The sequence below is a fragment of the Aspergillus lucknowensis genome (genome assembly GCF_044049455.1).
Source record: "Aspergillus lucknowensis strain CBS 449.75 chromosome Unknown BJX67scaffold_14, whole genome shotgun sequence".
NCBI lineage: Eukaryota > Fungi > Ascomycota > Eurotiomycetes > Eurotiales > Aspergillaceae > Aspergillus > Aspergillus lucknowensis.
The window spans coordinates 131,269-145,172 of NW_027263558.1; the positions used below are offsets into that span (position 1 = coordinate 131,269).

Here is a 13,904-nt window from a genome sequence, read left to right on the forward strand (position 1 = left end):
GGAGAGCGCGACTGCGGACAGATACACCAAATCGGACCGTATGGTATGCTTTTAAGAAGCCATGGAAGGAGTGAAGTCGGTCAAAGCACTGTCCAGGGGATGTCCAACAGAGAGGGAGGGGTGGTGATGTTTATGTCGGTGATGGTGGAAGCAGCGTTCCCTCGTTGCACAGGCAGGCGATCCAGAAGCTTGGCAGAGAGGATTGTTTGTCCGTGGCGGCTGAAGCTGAGGGTTGATGATGTTGTTGTCCAACAAGAATCCAGGAACAGATATATATTAAAAGAGAAGGAAAGATATCGTACTCGAGACAGAAGATATACGAGCGGTGTAAAAATGAAAAGGAGAAAAGCAAAGAGAGGAAGAAACAGGTGAGAAACGGAACAGCAAGAAGGCGAAGAATCAGACGAGGGAGGGCAGGTGAAAAGGAGGAGAGCAGGAGTGGACACGAGCAGGGAGAAGAATAATACGGGGCAGGGAAAGCAACGGTCATAAAAATAACGCCTGTAGGTTTCGATCATCGGAGGGAGGCAAAGCAAAAGAGATTCGCCCTCCGAATCAGATTCTCTCGAACATTGTCGGGGGAGTGGCCACTGTCAGCAGGAGGCGTGACATCCTGATTGGCAGCGATAATCAGAAGCCCCGTTCCTCGCCCGCCCGTGGTTGCCCGGGAATCAACCAAAATGGACTCGATCGTGCTGACCTCGCTGTTCATTGGCCGCCCCAGTTCACTCTTGGAGGCGGTGTGCTTCCTGGTGGGTGTGACGGCCCCACTCGCACTGCGTCAGAGTAGCCCCACAATGATTGGCAGGCCAATCCGCCCCTCGTGCTCATTGGGCAGTGGTTTCAGGGATCCTCAGGTGGCAGGTGGTCGTTTCCCGACCGGCCACTGCTGACACAAAAAGGCTTTCTCAGGTTGATGAATCATGACATGGATTCGGAGAGACTTGAGTGTCTCCCCAAATGGCGGAGACCTTTGTCTTCCCACGGGCATTCACGGTCTGATTCAAGTGGCGGCACACCGTTTTTTCGCGGCCGTTGAATGTTGATGCTTCGAGTGGGGGCGAGACGAGTTGTGCTTCGAGGCGTCTTCGTCGGGTCCCAGATGAGGAGTTCGATGATTCCAAGTTCGATCCCAAGCACAACGCAGCCGGTGGCACCGCAGCCTGATCACACCAGTTCAGCGACCAGAGTCATCTTAATCAGAGAATCGCCTCGCCCCATCGTCCTCCATCGTCATCCACCCGCAAACAGCACGCCGGAAGCACCACATCCAGCCCCCATCACTCCTCCCACCTCTGTGTGGTTGGAACACTTTGGACCAAAGATTTTGGGATCCGTCAAGAACCGTCCAAGGTGTGGGTTGTGGACCCCCATGCGCTGCTGAGATTAAGGTGTCGAACAGTGCTGTGGCCTGGCCCAGTTACGACGAATTGATTGGAGCCTGGAAAGCCTGGAACCCACAACGACTGCTCCTCGCCCAAAATAGGAGCAGCCCTCAGAGTGGGATTCCAAGCTCCAGCTATGACCATCCAGGACCCAGGACGAGGAGGAAGGTTGCTCTGCGTTCAGCAGCATGCCTCAGCACGCTTGTGGTAAAGTGAGGCAAGCCCACAAGCCAATTGCCCTTGTCCTTCGAGAAGATGGAGTTAGTCCGAAAACAGCTGAGGCGCAAGTTGATTGGCTTGGTAAATGCCACGTTGACCGTCTCAACTCCAAAACAAGGGCTGGGCGGCTGCCATGTGGGCCTGGGCAATGGCGGGCTTTGGGGGGAGCGGCGGATCGCCAACACTGGCCAGTGGCCAGTGCGTTCTTTTTCTGGTTGGAAGGTTAAAGGGCGGGCTGGAGAGCCATGAGCCCATGACAACCTTGGAAGAGGACCGAGATGAGATCATCAGTTTCCCCCAATGATCATGCGAGAGGGGTCGAAGCAAAACGTCCACAGTCTCCGGACATTCGGAGGTTTTGTTACTGGTTGAGCTCGTCTCACTGCTCCCTTTGTTTGGACAGATTGGAAAGCAGATGGTGCTCAGGCGGAATCATTCTTGACAGCCAAGAACATGGTTCTGGACAGGCTCATTCTCGCACACAGGTTGGACAACAGAGGAAATCGATGATCCAGATTCCAGGCCATTCACTTGCACCAACCCAAGGTTCAGCCAGGATCCTGGCTTTTTTTTTCTCTCAACTCGACGTTTCACAACCATATCCATGCTGAGCACGTGAACATGTTGGAGGAATACTCAGACTTATGCATCCTTTGACGTGCCCTGGAGGGCATCCTTTTTCTATGTACTGTACCGTTGCCCTTTGATGTGTACTCAAGGCCTCGATGATCGTCAAAGAACTCCTTGATACTCTTCGCCACTGCTTGTGAACCGTTCTGCTCTGGCATCCTGGGCTTACGTATTGTACAACTACACAGATAAGAACGTATCATCGACATCATATACATAATAAAATGGTCAAGTCCGTTGTGTCTATGTGCAGCTGTTACCCCTTCGCGCGTGAGATGAAAGGGTGCTTCAATGCCTCAGCGGGGGTGCATCGTTTCTCTGGGTTCAGACTCAAGCATCGCTCCAATAGATCCACAAATAGTGCAAGCTCCTTTGCTTCGCTATCGGTCATCTTCTGCGCGCCCTTGCCCATCAGCCTAGTCTTGAGGTCACGAGACGGTTTCTTGAAGTCCATCACTCGAGTGGCGAGCCGCCCAGTGATCTTGTCCTCTTCTGTGCTGTGGAAATTTGACATCTCGTCAAAGTGGAGGTGTGCCAACGAGCCTCGCCGCAGGAGTTTAGGCGGGTATTTGCCACGGCATTCCATGATCGACTTGAGCATCTGATTGTTGTTCCGCCCTGTGAACAAGATCTTGCCAGTATAGAGTTCAAACAGTGTGCATCCAATTGACCACATGTCGATAGCGTATTCGTATGGAATCCCGAGGATGATTTCTGGTGCCCGGTAGAATCGACTGACTAGGTACGGCGTGATTTCATTATCCGAAACTGGCGACGCTGATCCCAAGTCGCAGACCTTTAGTACATTGCGTTGTTCGTTGACCAAAAGGTTGTCAGGCTTGAGGTCCGCATGGAGGATATTGCACTTGCGGAGCAGGCTGAGCCCAAGGAAGATTTGCTGTGCGTACGCTCGAATCGCCCTCAAGTTCAACCCTACATCCCGGCCGAATTTCTTCAAAACTTCCCGGAGGTTCATACTGAGATTCTCAAAGACCATGCATAAGTGGCCTTTGTGCTCGAAACTCCGCTCGAATCTGATAACGTGCTTCCTGTCCTCGGGATCCGCCTCCCGCAGCTGTTCTAGGATGTTGATCTCCTTTAAACCTGCCTTTTTCATTGTGTCATTTTGCCGGATAATCTTGATTGCCACGAGGTCGCCGGTTTTCGAGTCCATCGCTCGTACTACGGATGAGAACATACCCTTCCCCAGATTTTGATGCACATGATAGCGTCCGTTGATCAACTCGCCAAGCCGCACGTTATAGTATCCTTCAGGGTCATCCCAGTTATCCATCATGCTAATGTCAAGTTCTCGGGGCTGAGGAACCGCGGACAACGCAGAGGCATGGGTGGCCTGGGGATTTTCGTGGGTGTCTTCGGCAAACATGTCGTCATCGTCATCCGCAAACATATCATAAATACCCCCTGCCTTGGATTCTGGTTGTCGTTGGGGAGCATCTGGGAGGAGGACATCCTTCCTGAGAGTTTGCGTCTCGTCATAGCTAGCCGCAGAAACTTCGCCAACATCGCTTTGCCGGCCATGCCGTTCCCTTTCAGCCTTCATGTCAATAGTAGGGTCATAATCTGCTGCAGAAGGTTCATCCACGTCAAGACCGTCTGCGACGGGGCCATGGAGCAGGTCGGCATCATTGCCAACACTAAACTCAGAGAACGGGTCACCAATATTCCCATCCGGAGTTGGAGCAGATGACGGATGATCATCTGCACAGAAGTTACTACCTAAAGGAGGCGCACTTGCAGACCAGGACAGTATCAGAAGCTTACCTGGAGTTTCGTTGCTTGGAGTAACTGTGTCGCTTGTCGGCGTAGTCATATCCCCGTCACCGCCAAGATGCAGTGCTTGGATTCGTAAGGGTGTCTCCTGAGCCTTGTATTTGGCCCTTATAGCCTCGCGCCGCTTGCGGCGAGCCTCAAGCTGAGCAGCTTCATCAAGGGTTTCGATCGGTTGCTGCCCCGCACTATCGTCTGCTGAACAATTGGCGCTGACGTGAAGGTCAGCAGATCCCGTTCGCGAGGGAAAGTTTTGTAGTCTGAAAACATACTGAGGGTTACCGCTGGAACCTGGAGCCGAGGAAGCTTCTTGCACCTGGTTTTTCTGGGTTTCAGCGTTTTGTCTAGAATCTTGAGCGCAAGCCGGGATAATTCTCCGTTCGCTCACTGACTGTTCAGCTGGAGACCTTCTGTTTTTCTGAGAGGCCACACTTCTCTCTTTCCGGTCTCGTTCCGATTCCAACTCTTCGTCTGAATACTGCTTGCGTTTCCGGACTTCGCGATACAGAGACTCGCCCCTTGTTCGGGGCCGCTTATCCCTGCGTCTCCCGTAGTCATCGCCGTACCGTAAATCCGCATCCTTAGTCTCATCGCGGTCATAATCGTAATAGGATCTAGACTGTCTTTGAGAATAACCCCAGTCCCCGTACCGTTCCTCGCGACGGTAGCCTACACGTCGTGGTGGGGTAGACCGACAATGTCTAACATCACGATCATATTCATAATCGTATACATCTTCTCGTCGACGCTTATAGCCTGAATAGGCTCGATAGGGAGAGCGGGATCGGGAGGGTGACCTCGACCTCCGATGAAGAGGTGACCTGATCAACGATGTGGGAGACCTGGGCGCGGACGCATTTCTATCTCTGGTGGGACGGTCAACGCTGTTGCCATTAAGAGGAAGTTGCGACGTAGTTGCCTTCGTTTCCGAACCTGATTCGATGATCTCACCCTCAGAAGGGGTCGATGGAGACCTCGATCTGCGTGATGCCATGGCGTTTGAGTCTCACTTAGCCGTGTCCAGTTAAGGATTATCGTTCTACCAGAAATCTCTGGAGTGACTTCACACCAAACAAGAACAAGCTCGGGTTAGCAACGGTGCTCTCAGAAAACGGGTATTCGAGGCTATTGAGAAGGTCGAACCAAACTGACGTAGATGCCACAGGACAACCTAGCCTATCACTAGCGAGCGAAGCCAGGCATAAAACCCGTCGAAGAAATAAATGGATGAAGTCCGAGTCAGATGGAAGTCGGTGGAGCTCGATTCAGAAGAAGCTGATGGGCTGCGATGCCGCTTGCCATCATGTTGAAGTTCTCACTTTCGACGTGCAAGTCACGGGAAGAGGATTTTCCGCCTAACCGAAACGGGATTTAGTCTCCCCAGGGGGATCTCACTTTTTCCCCTCCTCTCACCATCGCAAAGAGAGAGTCGGTCTCATTATTTGTTTCATATCACATATCGCACCTCTCAGGATGGGCGGCCAAAGCAGAGAAGGTAATTCTTAACATCATCGTTCCGATACGGTCGTGATACTTGGGAACTAAACGCCCTTTTATACCCAGGCGGCAAAGTCAAGCCCCTCAAATCAGCAAAGAAGGAGAAAAAGGAGCTTGACGAGGATGAACTTGCTTTCAAGGAGAAACAGCGAGCTGGTATGTACCCTTACCATCAGATATGGCCGCTCGACAGATGATAGCTAATCTCATACTGGATTAACAGAGGCCAAAGCCAAGAAAGAATTGATGGATAAGGCAAAGGGCAAGGGCCCACTGAACACAGGCCAGCAGGGAATCAAGAAGTCTGGGAAGAAATAGTCCTTTTCCCTTGCTCTTTCTAGAGCTACGGCTTTTTCTTCTTTTACGAATCCAACCAGCCACGAGCCACGAGACCAGAGAGAGTGCCACTACTGGGCCATTCCCGAAGGCACTGATCACTGTGCTTCGCAGATGAGCGCTTTGTTTGTTGTTTGTTTCCTGGATAAGGATCATATCTCTAGCATTTCTTGCTCGAATAGTATGGAATATCTCTGGGGTTTCACGAATGGAATCTTTGTGCTTTGCAAATCCCATATGTCCAGGGAGATCCGGTATAATGGGTGTCATTTGTGCATTGCCAGGTATTAGGGCTGAGGGGATTACGTCAAACATCATCGCCAATAAATGAGCACAGCTAAAAAGAGCATAGATACAGAAGCTGGAAGGTGTCCCACTGCGGGACCGGGGGTTGTGGTATCGAAAAAGTATCAGGCAAAGCTTAGGAAGCGCCCTCAAAGAAATAAATAACGTCGTTTCTGCTCAGCTTGTCACTCTTTTGACCCATAGGCTGGTACTATGACCGTAATAATCTTCGTCCTCTCGTTTCTTCCATGCTCGGAGCAACTTCAAACCGATATCATGCTCTTCCCTCTTGATTTCAGCCAGCTCATTGTTGAGGCTGGCAACCGTTTTCTTGACCTCGTCTCGAGCAGCCATGTCATAGGCAACAGAGCTCGGTTGGATAACTTGAGTCAACTCATGGATGATCGTGTTGATGTTGTTTCTGCGACGCACAAGGTCGCTCCTTTTTGCTTCTAGCATTTCGATGCGTCCCTGAGCGGTCGCTTCGGCAGGATTTGGAGGAAGTGCCTTGCTTGGGGTGACTTCGGACGGGGTAGGCTTCCGAGTAGGCCGCTTGCCAGGGGCGATAGTACTAGGAACCGGCTGTGCTTGATACATAATTGTACGTGTTAAGTCGCTGGATTGAGGCGTTTGGTCGACAATACTCGGCGGCGGGCTTGGTGTCATGCTGTTTCTTGGGCTAGAAGTGGAACTTCCAGCTTCGGTAGGATCATAAGTGGTGACGCTGAAACGACTTGTCGGCTCGTTAACACCAACGTCGGCGAGTCTTAAGCCAGTCAGACCCCCGCTGAGCTCACGCCCTGATACAAGATCGATGCGGGGCGGGGCATCGCCACCAACGGCACTAGTGTGCTTCCGAGCCTCTCGTGTGTTATTCGTTCGCATCCGCGGGGCTCGCTTCGGGGTTTCCTCGCTCGCGCTGGCTGTTGTGATTATTGTGGAAGAAGGCACGATTGCACTGACAGGAGACGGGTTGTGCAACTCCCTTCGCTCTTCGTTGCTTGTCGACAAAGGCAGAACGGATGTAGACATGTTTGCTGACTTCTCCTGAATGGGATGTATTATAGGCTCCCGACCACTGGGTCCCTTCCAAGGTTCACGGGGAGCTGGGGAAGTCACACCGTCGCCTCCGTAGGACCTATTACGGCCTTCGAGCGCTTTTTTCCTCGAAGAAAGTTGTTCCTTCCCCCAGCCAAAGATCTTCGAGCTTTGAGATGGTAGCGGGGCGGCCGACACATGGGTCTCGAAAGAGACATTGCTGGGAGTAACCTGTCCAAGTCTACCTTGGTTACTTGTCGTCGGTTCCCCAGAAAAGTCGTCCCATCTCGTAACTCTGGCCGAAGGCTTCGTTGGCTGGGGTTGTGAGTCGGCACGCCGCTTCAGAATAGGAATATGGCTCATAAACTTGCTTTCAGCAAGTTTAGATTCATTGGCAGCAGTCGCACGTACCGGCTCATCTTCGACCGGCGAAACCCGTGAGCTGCTTCGGCTATGGATACGCGTAATGGGCGAGTCCGGAGGAGAGATATCGACGCTCCTCGTTCCTTGGGTGTACCCATGATCGGCAACTGATGGATGCAATTGCGAAGAGAGCCGGTAGTTGTCACTTATCGAGCGCTGCCGAATATGGTCGAAGACAACAGAATCTCTTGAATATATGGAGGATGCCACCCGGTGGTTCGGGTCCGGTGGCTGCGCGGTGAAGTGTGAATCGGGAGCGCTACAGGGATAGGTCGTCAGTATCAGCTTTCCAAGCATCGGAAAACCTGGCGGGAGGACTTTACGATGGCAAGTTAGGTAAAGCTTTTGTGGAAAGATCTCGATCGTGGGCGGCTAATGGCGAGGGCGATTTGTAGACTTGGTTACGTGTTGGTGAAGTATCTCCACCCACAGGCTTCCGGTTTCTATGGAAGGACACTTTTCCCCACATGTTGATTCCTGTTATCGGGGATCAAAGTATCAGCAGATGTTTCCGAGCCGTATAAACGCTCGGTGATACTCCAAATTACCTTGACATGCCTTGGTTAAGTGTTCGAGAGCAAAATCAGAAAAGGGCGATCCCGACCGCTAGATCCTCAAGGCAGGCTTGCTAGATATGGATAAATCATGCGGCGGACATGCCCGCATGTCAATGACAAAAAAGCGGATTGGCCAAGTGAGGAGAGCAGGTACAGCGACGGTCCATGAATGGCGGGTGAGGGGGATGACGCGTGGGCAAAAATAAGAGGAATGTAAAAAAGGGCACAGGAAGGAGTCTGAAAGAGAATGATAAAATACTCGCAGCGGCGCAGCGGCGCAGCCACAGGCCTGGGAGGATGACAGAATCTGAAATCTGTTTGCCTGGTCAAACGCAGAGATCGAAGAGGGAGGACTGCGACCAGCACATCCTCAAGCAACAAGGATATCAGACGACGCAGAATTGCAATCAAAGAAAGAGGATCGTTTGGTTGCCCAGATGATGAAGGACCCTGTTTCAAGATCTCCGAGTCTTAGCAATTTGAGGATTAGCCGGCGAGTTGAAATTGTGGTTCCATTCATCTGAAACTTGGGGTTGATTAATGTTGATTAATGGCTTGGGAAACAGCGCAACTTCGGGATGTGCAATCAAAGACCCATATTGAACGATCATGGGGGATGAGTCGAGCACGCTTCCTCCCCTTACTTCGAAGGGACTTCATTATCCAATGCAAATAAGGAAGTTGGCTTGGAGGCATGAGGCGAGGGATGTGTGTCGATCTGAGAAACCGTTCGCCTCAGGCAGAAACGTCACGTGTCAGAACAACACGGACCCCTCCTTCAAGCTCCGAGCGATGATGACTTGAATTGCCAACCCCTTCCCCTCACTAATCTCCCGCATCGATCGAGCGTTGTTCAAGCTCTATCACAATCGGGCCCAACTCTAATATCCCATCATCATGTCTTCCGCAGGCAAGCTCGTCACGCCGTATTTTAACCTCCACTAACACCTTGATAGACGGGTCAGCTCTGCCAGCGGAGGTGTCAGTAACCTCAACGAGCCAGGACATTGTTTGCGGAAACCCTAACATTATTTAGGATGTCAATCGCCAGCCCCATAAACATCATCCTTTTCTCCGTCTTCACCGTCCTTGTATATATGCAGTTCCGCCCTAAGACCCCAGCGACACTGCCCAAGGCGCCTCCGCCAGTCGTCTTCCGTACGTTCACACCCAGGACACTCATCGAATTTAACGGCGAAAACGATAAGCTTGTTTACATTGCTGTCCGCGGGCGTGTGTTTGACGTTTCGCCGGGCAGGAACTTCTATGGCCCGGTATTGACCGTACCCCTCCAAGACCAAAATCACCAGTTTAAGAGCTCCTGAACTAACATGTTCTGTCTGATTGGTGCATTAGGGGGGCCCCTATGAAAACTTTGCCGGGCGAGATGCTTCCCGAGGCTTGGCTTGCCAGAGCTTTGATCGAGAAATGCTAACAGAGGATTTATCTGCTCCGTTGGATGACCTCAAGGATCTGGATGCCGAACAGTTGGAGAATCTCCAGGGTTGGGAGGAGAGATTCTCCGAGAAGTATCTCGTTGTCGGGAAGTTGGTTGCTGAGGGGGATCCGGACGCGCCTAAATCATGATTGCTCAAGAACTTGACACCGCCAAGTGTACTTGAGTGTGTCTGAGTTGGCTATAACTGGCGTAAATAGCATCGGGCCGCTCAGTGCAGGGCTACCGGTGGTTTGGAGAGTGCAAGGGGATGTTTGTCCGGCACCAGACTCTCCGTGTCCCAGCTATCTGAAAGCGTTGAGCGCTGTAGATTAGCCGCAAAAATAAGCCTCCTGCTGTCGAATCTGTTTTTAGAAGCGATCTCTTACGGCATATGATTCGGTTACGTTTTCAAGCCCTAGATAGTCGAGTTTTCTGTTCCCAGAGATCAAAAGTATCTGCGTTGGTGAAACTCTCGTTGGGCTGGAATACATATATATATCCGATATTCCGCACTTTTGGATTGTCAATCCCGGCCATAAAAAAAATTACAAGTCATCAACAGCGCCCGTGTACACAAAGGAAAGGGAGTTGGATTATGCATTTTCCACTTCACAACTCAGATCGAATCTCCTCAGCTGCCTCTCCAGCCTTCTGTTTCATGTTGTCCGCCGCCTTCTGCCCCTGCGCTCTGCCGCTTGCAGCTCCAATCTTCAACTGATCCATCGCCCACTGCACAGCTCCGCTAAGCTTGGCGTAGAGCGCTCCCTGGGGAGTCGAGGTTCCATATTTGAAGTAATGGGCATTTCGGCGGGCTGTGGCGCGCAATTCATTCACTTGAGTACCCTGGTAAACTGGCACGCCATAAGAATCCAGATACTCCTTGAGATCGGAATGGGACCAGCTATCGAAGGTGGCGTCCTTCGCGCTCGCCATAGCGTTCTTGATATATGAGGTTGCGGAGTCGAGCTTGGATCCTCCGGCCTTGGCAGCTCTGTTAAAGGAGCTCTGCGCTTCCTTCAGAAGTTCATCACGGGTAGCGCCAGCCCGATTCGCGACTTTCGAGTTCACGGAAGCAAGGTACTTTCTGCATTTCGAGGTTAGGGTTCAAGCCCGGCATGGCGAAGCTAGATCGGGGGCGAACATACTTTAATTGCTCAGTATCCCAGGTGTCGAAAGTCCACGCATTCCACCCAGTGGCGGCCTTATGCTTGTTTAACCTTACTTTGGCAAGAAGTTCATCCCGCTTCCCTTTCTGAGGAACGGGAATACCTCGAGCATCCAGGAAAGCCTTCAAGCGAGAATCAGACCACTTATCAACAGCGGTGTCAAACGCTTCTTGAGCCTTGAGTTCTGCGTTATCAGTAGCCTGGCCGAATTCATTGCCAGCTCTGGACGTAGCAGCCCCGATGTAGTCAGACGCGGACGAAGAAGCTGAGGAAGCCTGGTCCACAAGAGCAGCGCGGTGCTTTCGTGCCAATGCAACGAGCTCGTTACGCTTCGAACCCTGTGGAACATGGATATCGTGCTCGTCCAAGAATTTTTTAAGATCAGAATCTGACCAAGCGTTGAACAACGCTTCACTTAAGGTCTCTTGCGCCGCATTCGCCGATTGGACGACTGAGGCGGCGAGGTTCTTCGCTTGCAGACTAGCTATCCGGGTGTTCCGACGGACAGCTGCAATTAGCTGGTCTCGTGTGGTAGGCTGTGGCGCAGGCCACCCGCGCTCGTCAAGCCAGAGCTTCAGATCAGACTCAGTCCACTGGTCATACAGCCAGTTTCCGGGGTAATGAGCGGCTTCTCCAAGTTTCTTTGCAATGGACTCATAGTTCTCACGGGCCGTTTTGAGGAGAACGTCACGCCGACGAGGCTGTGGCGAGGGGATACTATGTCGGTCAAGGAACGCCTTCAACTGAGAGTCGGTCCAGCTGTTCTGGATCAGCAAGATTTCTTGTAGTTAGGGGGCCACTCACGTGTCAAAGATCCACTCTTTGGTGTTCTCCCAACGCTCTAAAGCTTGATCCGATATTTGCCCAAAAGGTTTCTGCACCCTAATACCCCAATTCGACTTCACGGCATTCTCGAGATTCTTGCGATCCGCCGGGGAAGGGTATGGGATGCCTGCGATTGAAAATTAGCTCCTCGAATCGGGAGATACGGGGAAGTGTAGGTACCATGGTCGGAGAGCCAGCGCTCTAGCTCAGTCTCGTGCCACTTGTTATAGACTCGAGAGATGTTAGAAGGACCGAACTGCATCGGCCAGCACTTGGGGCTCACCAGCTTTGCCGAACCATGAGGATGCGCCAACTGCATCAGCAGTTGCAAGGGCGCACACCAGCCAGGAAGCCAAATATAGCTTCATCGCTTTTCTAAAGTTATTGGTGTATTCTCTGCAGTTGGTTCTCTTGCCGTTGACTGTGGGAGGGCAGATTAATGAAACCGAGGCAATGAATATGTATTCACCCTCGCACAATACAGGAAAGTCATGTTATTAAAGAGCTGAGGAGCAACGTCTTCAACTGGGGATTCTGGGAGATCCGGAGAGATGACCACCGAGTGACGTAGTGGACACAACGGTTGTGGCCCGGCGTTTAGCGTCATAGACGGAGGTGGCATTACTGGTTCTGCCAAACATGGTGCGAGGACTTTGCTAATGGTGTCATTGTTCTCCCATGGAGCGATCAGACGGGATGATCCAGCCACTCCCATTATGGGAGTGCTCTCTGAACATTTGAGGACGGTCCATGATGGATCCATATGAAAGGCGGTAAATCAAAGGCAGTCAGGCACCTGGCACCCGGAGTGGGCACCTGACAAAGCTGTCCTATTTGGGAATTGCGGAGACAACCTTCTCCGATCCAACTCCTCAGCAAGACCTCATTCTTACCTCCATGTGAGCCTGTCCTGTCATCGGCACCTTTCAAGCAAGCAGGACACTGGCTCCTTGTAAAACGCATCTAGCGGATGAAGAACCATTCGCGTGGCGGGAGATGATGCTTTGATCTTTTTGGCAAAGAGCTCATATACCTCTACAACGGCTTCTATGGGAGCCTTTGCGAAACTGCTCCTTCCGTCCTCGTTATTTGATTTTGGATATGGATCGCTCAACCCCACAATGTGAAGATTTGGCTTTGCAAGGGCCGTTGAACTTTGTATTGTCCATGTGTGTATGCCTGGTCTGACAACCCTCCTCGATATTTTCACTAATTGAAACCAGTCTGATTGTGCTCGGGATCCTTTTTTCCTATCTGCCTCAGTTGATTCGTATTATCAAGCTAAGGAGCTCCTTCGGAATCTCACCATACTTCGTCCTTTTGGGCGCCACGTCGGCCACATTTGCTTTGGCAAACGTGGTGTCTCAGCAACAGAGCCTACAAGTTGCTGCGTGCTGCGGGGATGTGGGGGGCGTGTCGTGCTTTGCAGGCTTGTTGGGAATCTTGCAGGTTGGAACGCAGTGGCTCAGCTTCTTCGCAATGTATGTATCATCTACTCTAATTATAGTGGGTTGGGCTAATTGGTCATCAAGGCTTGCGCTTTTTGCCATATTTTTCCCGCGAGAATCTACTTCCCTCCCGGAATCCCCTGAGGAAGCGCCTACGTATCGGACTGCGCTAGTCGTGACCTGGGTCTGTATCGTCCACGCCCTCGTCATGTTGATCGTTACCCTCTCCGTCGGCTTTAGGCAACCATACTCACTCCAATCGTGGTCGAATTTCTGTGGCGTCACCGCGGCTATTCTCGCCTCCATCCAGTATTTCCCTCAGATTTACACCACTCTCAGGCTACGCTGCGTCGGCAGTCTAAGCATACCCATGATGTGTATTCAGACTCCTGGAGCCCTGATTTGGGCGGGTAGTCTGGCCGCAAGGCTTGGGCCCCAAGGCTGGAGCACTTGGGGCATACTGGTTGTCACGGCCTTCTTGCAAGGCACGCTCCTGGTACTGTCGGTATTTTTCGAATACTTTGGCCCGAATAAAGGCCATAGCCACGGCTATAGAAAGGACACTGCCACCACCCCGTCGGGAGACGGTGACGAGGCCCAGGATGAATATAACATTCCATATGAGGACACACCCCTTCTTCAAGATGGCCGTTGATATACCCTTGCAGTGGCATATCCGTCGATTCTATGAGGGACTCGCTGATCTGTTTCGATGTCTTCTGATGCCCGCTACATCTTCTGTCAGTGTCTCGGTACTCTTCCAGTGGAAACCGCTTAGCTAGTTGTCTAGAAATGGTATATGTGGCTAGTGAGTGCCTAGACTCTCGTTTCCCCGGGGGATTCATCACTGCCTGTGGATCAGAAAT

At 51.8% G+C, this 13,904-nt stretch overlaps 8 protein-coding genes across 8 annotated transcripts; 4 read left to right on the forward strand and 4 right to left on the reverse strand.

Annotated features, from left to right (window-relative positions):
• BJX67DRAFT_52354 (uncharacterized protein) lies at nt 1-779 on the reverse strand. Its single transcript, XM_071035116.1, has one exon. The coding sequence runs from the start codon at nt 516-518 to the stop codon at nt 81-83; it is 438 nt and encodes a 145-aa protein (XP_070887260.1). The 5' UTR covers nt 519-779; the 3' UTR covers nt 1-80.
• BJX67DRAFT_52355 (uncharacterized protein) lies at nt 780-1,742 on the forward strand. The gene is made up of 2 exons (XM_071035117.1): nt 780-1,353; nt 1,403-1,742. The coding sequence occupies exons 1-2, from the start codon at nt 1,040-1,042 to the stop codon at nt 1,599-1,601; spliced, it is 513 nt and encodes a 170-aa protein (XP_070887261.1). The 5' UTR covers nt 780-1,039; the 3' UTR covers nt 1,602-1,742.
• Nucleotides 1,743-2,337: 595 nt separating this feature from the next.
• Nucleotides 2,338-5,019, reverse strand: BJX67DRAFT_387395 (putative serine/threonine protein kinase (Prp4); the record flags this gene model as incomplete). Its single annotated transcript, XM_071034212.1, has 3 exons — nt 2,338-3,956; nt 4,020-4,237; nt 4,298-5,019. 3 exons carry the CDS (start codon nt 5,017-5,019, stop codon nt 2,491-2,493), a joined length of 2,406 nt encoding a protein of 801 aa, XP_070887262.1. The 3' UTR covers nt 2,338-2,490.
• A 479-nt stretch (nt 5,020-5,498) lies between these two features.
• On the forward strand, nt 5,499-5,840 carry BJX67DRAFT_380094 (translation machinery-associated protein 7; the record flags this gene model as incomplete). The annotated part of the gene is made up of 3 exons (XM_071032719.1): nt 5,499-5,520; nt 5,589-5,678; nt 5,746-5,840. The coding sequence occupies 3 exons, from the start codon at nt 5,499-5,501 to the stop codon at nt 5,838-5,840; spliced, it is 207 nt and encodes a 68-aa protein (XP_070887263.1).
• A 480-nt stretch (nt 5,841-6,320) lies between these two features.
• BJX67DRAFT_371389 (uncharacterized protein) lies at nt 6,321-8,073 on the reverse strand (the record flags this gene model as incomplete). Its single annotated transcript, XM_071031079.1, has 2 exons — nt 6,321-7,863; nt 7,928-8,073. The coding sequence occupies 2 exons, from the start codon at nt 8,071-8,073 to the stop codon at nt 6,321-6,323; spliced, it is 1,689 nt and encodes a 562-aa protein (XP_070887264.1).
• Nucleotides 8,074-8,964: 891 nt separating this feature from the next.
• On the forward strand, nt 8,965-9,869 carry BJX67DRAFT_52817 (cytochrome b5-like heme/steroid binding domain-containing protein). Its single transcript, XM_071035120.1, has 4 exons — nt 8,965-9,071; nt 9,118-9,142; nt 9,198-9,444; nt 9,518-9,869. The coding sequence occupies exons 1-4, from the start codon at nt 9,059-9,061 to the stop codon at nt 9,746-9,748; spliced, it is 516 nt and encodes a 171-aa protein (XP_070887265.1). The 5' UTR covers nt 8,965-9,058; the 3' UTR covers nt 9,749-9,869.
• On the reverse strand, nt 9,735-12,131 carry ish1 (double-strand break repair enhancer MSC1). Its single transcript, XM_071035119.1, has 5 exons — nt 11,874-12,131; nt 11,771-11,821; nt 11,570-11,717; nt 10,745-11,524; nt 9,735-10,683 (listed from the first exon to the last, which is right to left on the reverse strand). Exons 1-5 carry the CDS (start codon nt 11,956-11,958, stop codon nt 10,209-10,211), a joined length of 1,539 nt encoding a protein of 512 aa, XP_070887266.1. The 5' UTR covers nt 11,959-12,131; the 3' UTR covers nt 9,735-10,208.
• Nucleotides 12,132-12,691: 560 nt separating this feature from the next.
• On the forward strand, nt 12,692-13,693 carry BJX67DRAFT_380098 (PQ-loop repeat-containing protein; the record flags this gene model as incomplete). The annotated part of the gene is made up of 3 exons (XM_071032720.1): nt 12,692-12,759; nt 12,814-13,071; nt 13,123-13,693. 3 exons carry the CDS (start codon nt 12,692-12,694, stop codon nt 13,691-13,693), a joined length of 897 nt encoding a protein of 298 aa, XP_070887267.1.
• Nucleotides 13,694-13,904: the final 211 nt, after the last annotated feature.

Excerpts from the sequence above, each read along its gene's own strand:
- BJX67DRAFT_52354 (XM_071035116.1), bottom strand. The coding sequence starts at position 518 with ATGATCGAAACCTACAGGCGTTATTTTTATGACCGTTGCTTTCCCTGC.
- BJX67DRAFT_52355 (XM_071035117.1), top strand. The coding sequence starts at position 1,040 with ATGTTGATGCTTCGAGTGGGGGCGAGACGAGTTGTGCTTCGAGGCGTC. Across the intron at positions 1,354-1,402 it reads TCCGTCAAGAACCGTCCAAG|TGCTGTGGCCTGGCCCAGTT; the intron begins GTGTGGGTTGTG and ends GGTGTCGAACAG.
- BJX67DRAFT_52817 (XM_071035120.1), top strand. Across the intron at positions 9,143-9,197 it reads TCAGCTCTGCCAGCGGAGGT|GATGTCAATCGCCAGCCCCA; the intron begins GTCAGTAACCTC and ends AACATTATTTAG. Across the intron at positions 9,445-9,517 it reads TCTATGGCCCGGTATTGACC|GGGGGCCCCTATGAAAACTT; the intron begins GTACCCCTCCAA and ends TTGGTGCATTAG.
- ish1 (XM_071035119.1), bottom strand. The coding sequence starts at position 11,958 with ATGAAGCTATATTTGGCTTCCTGGCTGGTGTGCGCCCTTGCAACTGCT. Across the intron at positions 11,718-11,770 it reads GCGCTGGCTCTCCGACCATG|GCATCCCATACCCTTCCCCG; the intron begins GTACCTACACTT and ends TTTCAATCGCAG. Across the intron at positions 10,684-10,744 it reads TGGGATACTGAGCAATTAAA|AAAGTACCTTGCTTCCGTGA; the intron begins GTATGTTCGCCC and ends CTCGAAATGCAG.